The 13,652-nt window shown below is 42.7% G+C and overlaps 2 protein-coding genes across 2 annotated transcripts in view; both read right to left on the reverse strand.

The window, feature by feature from the left end:
- Window positions 1-5,249: 5,249 nt before the first annotated feature.
- The window catches only part of LOC106812130 (N-sulphoglucosamine sulphohydrolase-like), an 11,192-nt gene continuing 2,789 nt past the window's right edge, over window positions 5,250-13,652 (reverse strand). The window contains exons 4-8 of the mRNA XM_014815918.1: window positions 8,194-8,344; window positions 7,844-7,962; window positions 7,288-7,407; window positions 6,810-6,929; window positions 5,250-6,504 (exon numbers count right to left, since the gene is read on the reverse strand). Coding sequence (XP_014671404.1) covers window positions 5,747-6,504; window positions 6,810-6,929; window positions 7,288-7,407; window positions 7,844-7,962; window positions 8,194-8,344 — 1,268 coding nt within the window. The 3' untranslated portion in view covers window positions 5,250-5,746. The remainder of the gene's footprint in view (window positions 6,505-6,809; window positions 6,930-7,287; window positions 7,408-7,843; window positions 7,963-8,193; window positions 8,345-13,652) is intronic.
- LOC106812131 (monomeric sarcosine oxidase-like) lies at window positions 10,974-13,587 on the reverse strand. The gene is made up of 6 exons (XM_014815919.1): window positions 13,415-13,587; window positions 13,010-13,079; window positions 12,715-12,771; window positions 12,303-12,437; window positions 11,638-11,851; window positions 10,974-11,261 (listed from the first exon to the last, which is right to left on the reverse strand). The coding sequence occupies exons 1-6, from the start codon at window positions 13,515-13,517 to the stop codon at window positions 11,070-11,072; spliced, it is 771 nt and encodes a 256-aa protein (XP_014671405.1). The 5' UTR covers window positions 13,518-13,587; the 3' UTR covers window positions 10,974-11,069.

Below are 13,652 nucleotides of genomic sequence, written 5' to 3' on the forward strand. Positions count from 1 at the left end.
TCACTCGGATGTTTACCTAACTTTTGACAGATACTACTACTATTCAATCAAGAGCGTGGCACTTGGAGCTAAGGCTGGCAAGCATGCAACCCGTCGGCATCATCTAAATCTATCGAGTCCCTTGCCACCCCAAAAGGTTGTGCTCACTGTCAACAATAACAAAATACAGCTGATAGATATAATATGTGATTATCTGGTAGAGAAGTGTTTAGCCAGTGGAGAACCAGTTTGACACAAGCCTAGCTTGTTGTATCTGGCCGTGAACCGATTCCAATCGAACTGTTCTGTGGACATCAGAGTAATCGTGCTGACCTACGGACAACCCACGAGGAAGCTGACGTTACAATGGTACACCAGATACTGCACGTTGCCCACAACCAGGGAGGAGTGCACGGCATCAAAGTCATTTGCGATGATACTGATGTCTTCGTTCTGTTAATGCATTTTTGCAACCAACAGAATGTGAAATGTTCCCTGATAATGGAAGCCACCAGCTCCGAGAGGGTCTCAGTTGATATACAGGCCTCAGTGAAAAAGAGTAAAGACATTGTGCCACATCGTTTGGCTACCCATGGACTTACTGGCTGTGACTCGGTTGCCAAGCTGCATGAAATTGGAAAAGGCACCGTCATCAACAAGCTGAAAGAAGGGCTCACATTTAAACATTTGGGGGATCTTCACTTATCATTGGATGATGTTATTGCTGAAGCCACAAAGTTCATCGGCGCTTGCTATGGCAGCAAAGAAATAAATGACTTGTCGCAAATTCGAGTTGATCTCTGGTCAAGGAAAATGGGAAAGAAAAACATCACTGCTGCCCCACATCTGAAATCGATACCACCAACGAGTGAGGCGTTCAGGGAAAATGTTANGTCTAATCAGAATCAGATACTCTGAGAACCTTAAAGTAGACACCACATTTGCTTTGTCATCCTTTATAATAAGCGTGTTGCGGGCCAAAAATGAAATTTTGGTAATGGCCGCCCTAATTTACATATTATGGATATGCAAATGAGCAAATCATTTTGGCTTTGGCCTAATCTGAATCAGAGACCCTAAAAACCTAGGGGTAGACACAAAAATCATACGTTTATCTTTTCAAATAAGCGAGTTATGGCCAAATAATGAAATTTTAGTAATGGCCGCCTTGATTTGCATATTACGCAAAATGCCCAAGGGTACCAGACCGGCATCATCCGGATTCTCAATCAGCACCCCTCAAAGGTATAAAATCCGCAAAAAAACTTTGTGGGGACGCCAAAACCACGTTAGGTGCTCTACAGCTGGACTATCTGTATATATATGTCTTTTTAAAGATTACACAAATTTCGCAAATTACTATTAGCCCTATTAGTACCTTAGAGTTTTCAACCTATCGATATAATCAGAAAATGGTTAGAAATATATTATATATTCGGGTATCAAAGTATTTAGTTACTAATATTAGAACTAATAAAAAAAGCAAATATACAGAGGCGGAGCGAATAATTAACAAATATAAACTACAAAAAGACTAGCCATATATACCTGACGAAAAGCAGCTTTCCTCAAAATGCCTTGAGAAAATTGTATATAGCACGGTCAATGACTAGGCTAAAGCAAAATATATAACCGAAAAGTATGATGTTATGAGACTCGCGAGTAAAACTGCCAGCACTGCATAGAAGAAGACATTGACACACTACATGCCGGAAGTGGCGAGTACCTACTTCTGTAACGCCCCCTTCAAACGCCGCATCAACCGGATGTGCGAGGGAGTCAGCAATCCATGTGTTGATTGCCATAATATATCTATGTACTGACCTACGATGTGCGAAGCGCTCCTCACGCACACTCACCGCCTGTTTCTGTGTGTGGTCACTAGGGGATTGAGCTGCGCGACGTGCACAAGACGGGCGACAGCTTGACGATAGGCTCGGCGCCGCTGTCTGCTGCTCACGATTTGCGCGCCACCTCTATGCCTAAACTCAATGTCGATGCGTCGGTACAAATTCTCACACGCGCGTAATTCTCAAGTGGCGTTTACGTGGCGAATAGTGAGCGCGCGCCACTCGAGCACAGACGCGCTGCGTCTGTAAAGCGATCGTGCGTATTATGTGCGTGATTCAGGCAATGGAGGTTAGTATAGAGGGTATCAACATAGCTAGTTAATTTACCTTCATCGCCCCTATACCCCCATCTCCACCCAGTAGCACACACACGCGCGCGCACGCACACAGACGCACATACGTGCACGCATGCGCACACACACGCAGACGCACATGCGTGCGCGCTTTCACGCACACAGACGCACATACGTGCACGCATGCACGCATGCGCACACACACGCAGACGCACATGCGTGCGCGCTTGCACGCTCACTCGTGCACGCACGCACACAGAGGTGACACACACACACACACACACACACGCACGCACACAACACACACGCACGCACGCACGCACGCACGCACGCACGCACACACACACGCACACACACGGGCGCAGTCACACAAAGGCGTACGCTAGGATTTCTGTCGGGGGCAAAGATCTCCCCATGGCCCGCCTGTGCCGCTAAAGTTTCGATTTTCACATTTCTTTATTTAAAGTAATATTTCTTTGATGATCTTAAATTAACCTTTTGTCACCATTTTCTATTTTAGTTTCTAAAAGTGTACAGTAATTTGTCCGCATTAAAAGGCATACTCTGAAAATCTCTGAGGGGGGGGGGCAACTGCCCGTGCTGCGTACGGCCCCTGAGTCGCTCTCACAACCACACACACACACACACCATCACACAGCGCACCACATCACCCGCACACCACAGTCACATCACACAGCACACAACACACACACACACACCACACACCACATGACACCACCGACAACACCACCAGCCCTCACCCACACGACATCCCAATCACACATGCTCCAACACACACACACACACACACAAATACACACATACACGCGCCTCTGCCCCTGCGCTTTCTCTTGCGGCTCAGATAGTGAACTCGTCAGGATAAGGAGGGTTAGAGTAGTGTGCTGTCCTTCCGAATAGATTTCAGTGAATTCGCAAACCTGTTCGGGTGTCCACGAGAATTTCACCTTACATCACAGGCACTTGCAACCACCTCCAAATAGATTTGATATCGCGCAATCTATAGCAGGCCTATCTATTGTGTAAAGTAGTTAGATGCCACAAGGATGCCACAATGTTTGAGCAGAAGGAGCTTAGCCTGTTAGCATTCAGCGGATAAATATCGAACGCATGCGGCAGTGGCACGCAGCTCGTGTCGTGTTCTGTCCGTACATGCGCCAAGACGTCTGCGCGCGTACGTCGCACGATGTGAACGCCGGGTGTTGCTATCCCCCGGGCGCGAAATTTTTTTTCCCACGAGAGTTCCGGACCCCAGCCAATCAGCGCACTCCATTCACTCGACTACCTCGAAGCAACAATGTAAAATTTATACAACCTAACACTAACCCTAAACCTAACCCTAACCCGAACCCGAACCCGAACCCGAACCCGAACCCGAACCCGAACCCTAACACTAACTATAATACAACCAGGTTTGTCTTATATACGCACCATATATTACAAAACACTATCTGTGGTGGGTCCGGAACTCTCGTGGGAAAAAAAATTTCGCCCCCCGGGCGTGGAGGGAGGTCACGTGATAACGTTGACGATGACGTTCAAAACGTTAACCCTAACGTTAACACTCACTCCAACACCGCCAACACTAACCTTCACACTAAATATATATGTGTCGCCGCGCTATATATAGGCAGTGTTATCCACAAAAATTAATCTATGGTGTGGGGACAGATATCATGATGCAAAAACCCTAACCCTAATCCTAACCCTAACCCTAATCCTAACCCTAACCCTAATCCTAACCCTAACCCTAATCCTGACCCTAACCCTAATCCTAACACTATTCTAACACTATTCTAACACTAGTGCTGCCACGTTGCGGTCACCTCCCTCCACGCCCGGGGGATAGCATTACCCGTGAACGCCGACTTGTCTATTGTTTCAGGAAGATCATGACTATGCGGGGGTCTTAAGCCTACCAGCCACCAGGCGGTGCAACGCTCGCACAGCGACACGAGCCTCGCAAGTTGAGCCCCCCGTTGTCGCCACTGCCTCACAAGGCGACGTCATCCCCACCCACCCGCTCGCAGCCCCCATCCGTCAGAGGCTGTACCTGGTAGGGCTGCATTATGTGCTATGGTGGCAATGGCAGAAGTATACCGTAATCGGCCGTATTTGTACGTTCAAACTGGAGCCGGGCAGGCTGACAGTGTGTGCTTGGTAAAATCCGGTATATATATATATATATATCAATTCAAAATACATAATAAATTCATTATTATCCTATCTGCTATATGTTGCTAAAAATATTTAACAGTTTTTTTTAAATGTGCCAAGTGAAGACCTGAATTTACATCCGACTATCCGTTAACATACGGAAATACATTTTTGGCTAAACCAACTAACAAAAAACTAGATGCCGATGCTATACCTATAGGTGATGTGTAACGCGTGAAAACGCTGGCGTGTTTGGCAACGGCTGGCATGAGAAAGTAACTAGGGAATCTATAACCATGCAAGAAGGTAGCAATGAATGGAGAAAACATCAACAACAAAAATTATGACAAATAATCGAATAACTCAGCACTGTTCACTTATGCTACATATAAGCGTGGCGTACGGGTGTATGTCTGTGAATGCGTTCTTACGCAGATGCGTACGGTTCACATATTTCCCTCTCCAACTACTACCCTTTTACAACCATGAATGGCAAATAAAAACACAGAATGGATTTAGCCCAACACTCAACCGGGAAAGACGGGCGGCATGAATTTGTTTATGCTTAAACTATCTTGTGTATCTATCCATCCTGAACAAAACCGACATTGCGAATAAAATAACCCAGACGACGGGTCATGCGTGTGCGCGCGAATGTGCGTGCGTGCTTGTGTGCACGCGCGTGTATTTCTGTGTGCGGGTGTGCCAGTGTAAGTACGTTCGTGTTTGTATGCGTGTGCGTGCGTGCGTGTTAATTTCAGGACAGGCTGGTTAAAGAAATGTTGGCAGGGGTCAAGCGTTTGGTGAATGTGGAGCATAAGATCGGCTGCGAGAAACTAGCACAACCGTTCTGACAAAATCGTAGTGAGGACCACCGAAAAAAATGTATTTACAATCATTCAAGCTGGTTCAATATAGGCTTGATCATATTTACAACAAGAGCAATCAGATATCCTGTATTATATATATATATATATATATATTGTCAACGTAGAAACACACGGACTCCAATTAATATTAAAAGAATATAGAATCTTCTAGATTCTCTCTCTTTATATATATATATTTTATCAACGTAGTAACATATGGACTCATATTAATAATAAAACAAGAGCAATCGGAGATAGCAAACCTTTGCCACAGTGACGTAATAGTCCCCCCCCCCATCTTGCTGGTACACCTAATATAGTTTGATGGCATTTTCAGAAATTTAAAAAAAAAGATCCCGGATTTTTTTAATGAATTTTGAATGCATCCGAGGTCTTCTCCACCAAAAAAAAAAATCCGGATCACCACCAAAATCTAATCGTATGGTCGTTGGCCCAATACCTACTCATCCAAAAAATATTTTAAGACATCCTGTGGACAGACAAACCAACAAACTAACAGGGGCAAAAACATAACCACCTTGGCGGAGGTAATGCCATTACAGCTTGTTCAGTAACGTATTTACAATTCTATCTTTGCATTGACCACTTTATCAAGTAATGGCATACACTGTGGTTTCTTCTTATAATTTCCAGCGTTCTCTAACACGCCATCTGGTGAGCATATCCATGGGTCATCTGTCACGTTTTGCCAAACATTTAGTGCACGTTGCATTCGTTTGAAAATAGCTGAGAATTCAGCATTGTAAGCAAGATTCTGTACCTCTGTCGTGTCGTTACTAACGTCGAATAACTCCCACTCAGGCCTATGGTAATACTCCCTTAATGTTTTATACCATTGGGTCGGTTCCCCTCTCTCTGTTCGGTTGAGAATATCCTGAAATGTTGGCGATAAGTAAAAGTCTTGATCGATGGTAAACGGCGCGTGATAATTCAGGTTGTGTATGAGCTTATACCGCACCTGCCTGAGAACACGCATTGGATAATACATCGTCACCTCGTGCAAGTTATGACTGGCATACACGCAGCCATTAGTGCACACAGGGTCAGCCAAAGGACTTGGCCCATGCAGTCGCTCAGACAGCCGCTTCACTCTGTACTGTGACTCGAACGTGCTGCTTCCATGAAGGAGCGGCATGAGAGACTCTCCAGTCAGTACGACCTTCCTGCCCTTTTTGAAGATGTAGTAGTCGGGATAAGGAACACGGAACCATTCCAGTACAGTCGGCAGAATGTCAACAGTGCTTGAGAGCACACTGCTGCGCTGTCCCCAATGCGCGCGATTGACGGGTGACGATATCATCATAGGTACTGCCATTCCTGCCAAAAAAAAAACAATTTATATAAAATTTTGCACTGTCACGAAATTTCGAACGTGAATCGAACATTATTGCTATACATGGATTTTGCTTGTGGGCAGCGAAGTTACGTTGACCTGGCTTATTAGAGGATAGTCTCATGGTGTTATCTCAAGGTAATTATATCCTGGTCTATGGATATGTCTCTCCTGATTTATTAGAGTTCAGTTTCACTGGTTATCAAGGGGTTATAAGCTTATAACTAGACATTTATTAAAACTTCTCAGTGATCATTCGAATAGGTCTCTGACCAATCACGAGACTAACCTGGTTCATAAAGATTCGTTCTTCCACTAGGAAATGGAATTCCATTGTCTGATGTATAGATGACAAGTGTGTTATCCAAATATCCTGCGATTTCTAGTTCACTCATCACTAGCCCTATACCTGTAATCAAAATTCTTGTTATGTTTACTGTTGCAAGGCTTTGCTACAGAATTTGCATATGCCACGAGGTGCACGCAGACACTTCACTCATGAGTGCCATCAAAGCATAAATGAAGTGCTGTTAACGTTTTTTATTTGGTTTTAGTAGTTTAGTTATGGTGAACAGTGTTCACGTAGAGTCGGACTTTGCAAGTAAAAATTTATTTAGCCTACAACCATCTCTCGCTTTACCTGCATGCAATGCGAAGCATAATTGTAACAAGGCAATCGCTTTGTAGGAGTCAGGTGCCGTACACGAATACAGCACTTGTAGTATAAATGAATGATTGTGTTAGCTTAATCACTGAACGTGTCTCACCTTGATCCAGTCTACTGATTGTGGTGTACTGTGCAGCAATGTCTTGTCTTGCTGCTGGCGTATCCGGGGTGAAATATGGTACCACAACTTCATCTTGGCTGTATTGAACAGGCTTCCAGTCTGTATAGCAATCAGGGGCCCATTGTTAGAAGCAAAATTGGTGTTAACATGAGTCTTTACATCAAATTTTCTTCGTAGACCATACCTGCTTACACTGCGTATGAGAAACTTGTAACTATACAATGTTTCTGTTGACAGTCTATAAGAAAAAGTTGTGTTAGTAAACAAAATTAGTCTTAACATTAGTCTTAATATGAACTTTTCCATGTAAACTGTCAGCAGAAACATGGTAAAGTTACAAGTTTCTCATACACAGTGTATAGACGTCTGGTCTATGAGGAAAAGTTAATGTTAAGACTAACTTTGTTTCTGAAAAGGACCCCAGACAGTTTACCATATCGATTGCTACAATACAGCTGGTAATTATATGTGCATGTACTATGCCCCAAATATGTGTTATTACATACATACTTATAACGTATACACAATTGTTCACCTTCAATGATACCCATGCCTGAACCTCCATTCCCAAATTTCTCACAGAATTGGCCATATTGAGGATTGGTGTGGCCGCAGCGATGTGGGTCATGAAATGCTACATATAAGAAGAATGGTCTGCAAAAAAATGGTATGTTTACAGTACAGTGCATCAGCATGCCTAACACCATGCTTCAAACGACTTATTACTAACAAAGGCAAACAAAAATCCTATTTACAAGCGTACAACACATAACTATACAAAAAATGCAAAACAAAAAACGTCCAAAACTGCAACAAAAACCATGCTGAAAAAACCTCTCTGTCTAAATTTGATTATAGAATGTATGCCTACTAAATCAAAAATACCTAGATGCAGCTTCACTGAGAAAGTGCCTCACAAGCAGTTTGATGTGAGTGATGTTTCGTCCGACTTGCAAAATGGAATTATTCTCTTCTGTCTGGGCAAAATCAAATGGATAGACTGTCTCTGGACCGACATGTTTCTTGCCAATTATACCTAGAAGATAAGGTAATACACTGATTTATTATCAGTTAAGCGCACACTGCATGGGCTTCTGAATTTGTAAATGGCTGCAATAATGTTCCTTACTAGAAGAGAATTTAACTAACTGCATGGAAATTAGTTTTTCGGTCAAGTTAGATGCAACACCTCAAAATTTGTCATTTTAAATAGCCTCAACTATAAATATTACACAAAAGTGATAGAAATAGTGAATACTGCATATATTAGTGACACTCTTACACAAGTGCCAAGCATCAGACTTACTTCTCAACCAAAGAGGGAATTTGGATATCTTACATTTCCTAATGACCACTCTCTGTAATAACCCAAAATCAGGGTTCTCCCAAAGAATTTTAGAAGGGATATGTTGTCTCAGGCAAGATGAGGAAGGGCACGTGATGGGATTGAACCAATAAGAGGCGATTGCATGCGGTATAACTATAAGTGATCCCAATACACGGGTACACTATAAGTTCAGAGCTGTTTACATCAAGCTATGAAAACAGCATAACTGCATTGGGATTGTCAAAAAGTAAACACTTCTGGAAAGTAAGGCATGGTGGTTTTATTGGATGTCACAAAGTAGATTCAGCTGTGAAGAAATGTCGGACTGGAAAATATATAAATATATATCAAGAGCTAATAATACCTAGAGTGTACAACGGAAAAACGGGAAAATAGTGCTATTTCACGACAACATTATTTAGACTCGCAGGCAAAGTAGGAATAATTTCATGGTATTGCATTAAGCAGAATTCTTTGCTCTCTAAAACAAGACCAACCGCTTGTCAATACGATACTCCTAGGCGGAGATATCGGCTCCTAAACCTCCCCTCCCACATGCCAAACGCCACCTCGAATCCACTTCTGCCACCATCCTACACGCGGCTGCGGAAAAACCGAACTTTCACGAAGCAACGCTTGATAAATTTATGAATGGACGGTGCTTCGGTTATCATAGGTGACATTCGGGGGCATCGCCTATGCCCTTATCTTCCATTATCTTTCCTAGCACGGCTAACGCCCGTCATGATGGATCCGGCTCCATCAAGTTTTTACAACGCAGCTCAGTTACTAAGTGTAGTAACAGTAACAAATTTGGGCATATGACATCAATTATCAGCGCTCCAAGTGGTGACGGAAACCGATAGCCAAAATGCTTACCCGCGTGTAGGATGCTGGCAGAAGTGGATTCGAAGCGGCGTTAGGGATGTGGGAGGGGAGGTTTAGGAGCCGATATCTCAGCCTAGGAGTATCGTATTGACAAGCGGTTGGTCTTGTTGTAGAGAGCAAGGAATTCTGCTTAATGCAATACCATGAAATTATTCTAGACTCGCAGGCAAAGTAGAATAATGTAGTCGTGAAATAGCACTATTTTCCCGTTTTTCCGTTGTACACTCTGGGTATTATTAGCTCTTGATATATATATATATATGTGTGTGTGTATATAGTGTTTTCTCTCGCTGAAATTCGACGTCTGAGTGTGCGTTTAAAAGGATTGGGACTTGTGTTGCCAGTAAAGGTATGAAATATGTATTATTTAAGGTTTTAGATTGATACTGTCGGCAGTTAAGCGATTGTTTAGCTTTGTGTAACTGCAGTGTTTTAATTTGTTTTATAACGAAGTTTGTGTTAATTGCAGTGACCGCTTCGAATGAGAGTCGCAATTGTGAAATAATTGTAGAAATAAACAAGCGCGTCCGCTATACCGTAAAACAAGTCAAGATTCCTTATAATGGGTATTACCTTAAATCATATACAACATTGTACAACTGTGATGAGGGGTTTAACTTGCTAAAGTTAAGTTACACGTGTAACGAAATTTCTGTGAATTCCAACTGTGCTACGAGATGGAGAACAACTTACTTATAAGCGTGCCCAGCTCCACAACACACTACTATTTGATGCCTCCCCTCTCTTGCTAGGGTGTCAACCACAAAGTGTCGGTCACGCGTCATGGTGTACAGACATGTCTTGCTATATAGCATGGGACCCTCTGCCTATATATGTAAACCAGATGCAATCATTGTGAGGATTAGGAAGTCGCTTATAAACCGTAATTTTCTTCTTCGTTTCCAAGTCACACGTGAACAATATAAACTAATTAAACCTGCTTGGTACTGCCTTTTTGTAATGATGCACAACGACAGTAAATTGAAGCAAACCACTCATCCAAACATTTTCACACAAGGGACAGCTAGCAGTGTATTTCTTCAAGCACAAGCTGTAATGAGTATACAGCCTACCTTCGGCATGAATCTGCGCACGAAGTCCAGACACGTCTGCTCACGTTTCGCGTCGGGAGTAAAGGATCTGGTTTCTGCGCTGACTGTTGGTCCATCAGCATCGAGACCTACCTTCATGCCAGTGTTGCCGTGAATCGGTATGCCGTACACGTCTTTCTCGCCGATATATATGAATATAGGAAACCTGCATTCGGTAGTTTTGCACCGATTGTTCATTGTTACGACAGTAAGTAATTAGGCCCGGCAGTGAAATTCTTCCTGCATAAATTCGCCATACATACAGCGTGACCGCTAAGTAAATCTATTCGCTATTATCCTTACTCGGATCCAAGATTTGGCAAGAACAATTAAAGTTAAAAGTGATCTAAAAATATATGCACCTCTAAATGCATAACTTTCAAGTGAGAAAAGCACAGGCCAAGGTCAACGAGAAAATGTCTACATGCACCATCTACCATGGCGGTGCTCAGCAATCAGAAAGAAGACTGAACTACTAACTGGCTCTTTGTGTACAGTTTCATATTGGGCGTAGCAAAGTAGGTGACTTGCTCCTGGGTCACAGAGACGGGAATGTGAATGCCAACAGTGCCAAGAACGTTGTTGATCCATGCACCAGCAGTAATGATAACTCGTCTGCAACGGAACTGCCCCCTGGTGGTGAACACCTGTTACAAGAGTAAGTAGGTTATAAACTGTCTCGTTTCTCTGTGAAGTAGAAGCGGCACTGACAAATTATGTAGCCATCTCTACATTTGTAATTTATAAATTTAATACTAAAGTATGCCTCAAACTGTATTGACCTCTGGATCCCCTGAGATTTTCAAATATTATTATTGGTTTAACTCACCTTGCGAGCAACTGTTTAACATCGTAATCTAACTCCAAATATAGCCTACTACAAACGCTTAGGCACAGCAAGATTTAAAATTTGCAATTAATTTTCACGGCAACAAAGCGCATAGCGCTCTATACTATTATATTGTTGTTATGCGACCACATTTCCTCACGTTGTATGAATTGGTTATTCAGGTATAGCCGCACCTTTGCCTCGCCAGAAGGCAGCGTGTCGATCTTCAGCACGGGGCAGGAATCAATCACCGTTGCCCCGTGTGCCTGCGCTAGCTGTATGTGGGTGGCATTGCCGACGGCAGCATCCACGAGGCCAGCTGTCGGCTCGTATAAGCCCACCACGTCCGAACTCATCGCAAAGCCAGGAAATCGTGCGGCTATCTGCTGTCCAGAGACCCTCTCAAACCTGCAGGATTCCTAATGAAGCTATAACCACTCACACACTCTATGGACAGAAGCAGAAGTTTTTAGGACACAAACTGTCGACGGCATATCGAGATGATAAAAGCCGACGTCTCGTTACACAACCGCTATATATCAGTGCACGACTGTCTACGCTATAGGGGGCTGCAATTTTTGGAAGTTACAGAGATATAGAAGCCCAGCTCGAAACTTGCGCCTAGAGACGACACTAACCATTTTTCTACTCGTGATACTAACAATACAAACACGCACGCACGCACGCACGCACGCACGCACGCACGCACGCACGCACACGCGCACACGCACGAACACATTATGAACCATTGCGTGTTTCACCGCGTTGTGCGCCGACAGGGGCATATAATAAACGGTGTTACTCGCCGCACACATAGCACCTCGCTCAGTGAGAACGGCGATTATATTTGGAGACTTACGCGATATGTTCTGCTTTTGAGGCAGCTGCATACTTCTCGAGACCAGATTCTCCAGGCGTGCCCTTCACGGCAAACTGCACACCGCCGGTCTTATAAAGGATCTGCAGGCCAGATTCGGCCTCCACCTCCTCCCAGCTTCAGGCGAACAAACAATGTTTAACTCGCCACGTCAGTTAGATAACCACTTTGCTGTGGATGGTATTTGTTAAATGCACTTAAACAACAAATTTCACTTCAATTTTCACATTAATTTTCACTTTAAATTTTAAACAGTCAAATTTCACTTCGAAAAAAGGTCTGTGTACCTTCGTGCCCTGTCTTTGATAATCACTTGTATGATTCTATTCATGCAGTATTATTTTACTATCGTTAGCAATAATTAACTACGTGAATTTGATGATTTCCAACATACCATTTATAAGCTTCCTTCACAAGTTTCGTATACTTGGTGTCATGGTACATCATTCGACTATAAGGACAAGTATGCACGATTCAGCAAGTAATTGTATCAATTACTTTACCTGTATACACGTGCTTTAGCCATAAATCAAACTGCTGACAATGCTGACTATTTACCTCTAATCGTTTAAATGAAAGTCCCCTTGCACTTGTGATGTACTTTTATAAACCAGTTCAAACCAGCAGTGAAATTGACGATTAAGTAAATAGTAGTCATGTACGTATATAGACATTTTATAAATGCTTACATTATACGAGAGTAATCTTGTGATCCACCATTATCATGACCTAGTTTAAATTGTTCTAGCCCCAAGACATCTGAAAATAATGAATACACACTATGAATAATTATCAAGAATAAAATGCGCAATTTTCAATCAAGTTTTGTTTTTAGTTCTTATATTTCATTTCATGCGTTGTTATTTTACTCACAAACAAGTGACGTTTTTGGGTTGTAACCAATTTAATCTTTATTATAATTTCATTATAATTCTCTATTATAAATCATCCCTTCCGAACTGTGAGGGGCTCTTACATTCTTACATGGGAACCCCATCTGCCTACTAGGCTATATTAATAAATCGGCTCTGACAGTTTACCTGGTAATCTGCTGGTGGTGAAATTTTTAAATAAATAAAAATTGTTAAACTCACCAACTCCTTTACAAGTAGACAGCCAGTATAGAGTTGCACTTCCAATACCACCACAGCCAACCACAATATACTCATAGTATTTCTCTGTAGCAGAAGACGCCATTCTATTGCACACTTCTTGTTCCAATGATCGCTAACTGAAAATGTTGCGCGAGATATGTTACAATCGTTATCTGCACATATTAAGGCTGAAGGGGTCGTTGTCGTATCAGGTACTACAGATATGTACCCAAGGTAC

This window comes from Priapulus caudatus, unplaced genomic scaffold, assembly GCF_000485595.1.
Source record: "Priapulus caudatus unplaced genomic scaffold, Priapulus_caudatus-5.0.1 Scaffold610, whole genome shotgun sequence".
Classification (NCBI taxonomy): domain Eukaryota; kingdom Metazoa; phylum Priapulida; class Priapulimorpha; order Priapulimorphida; family Priapulidae; genus Priapulus; species Priapulus caudatus.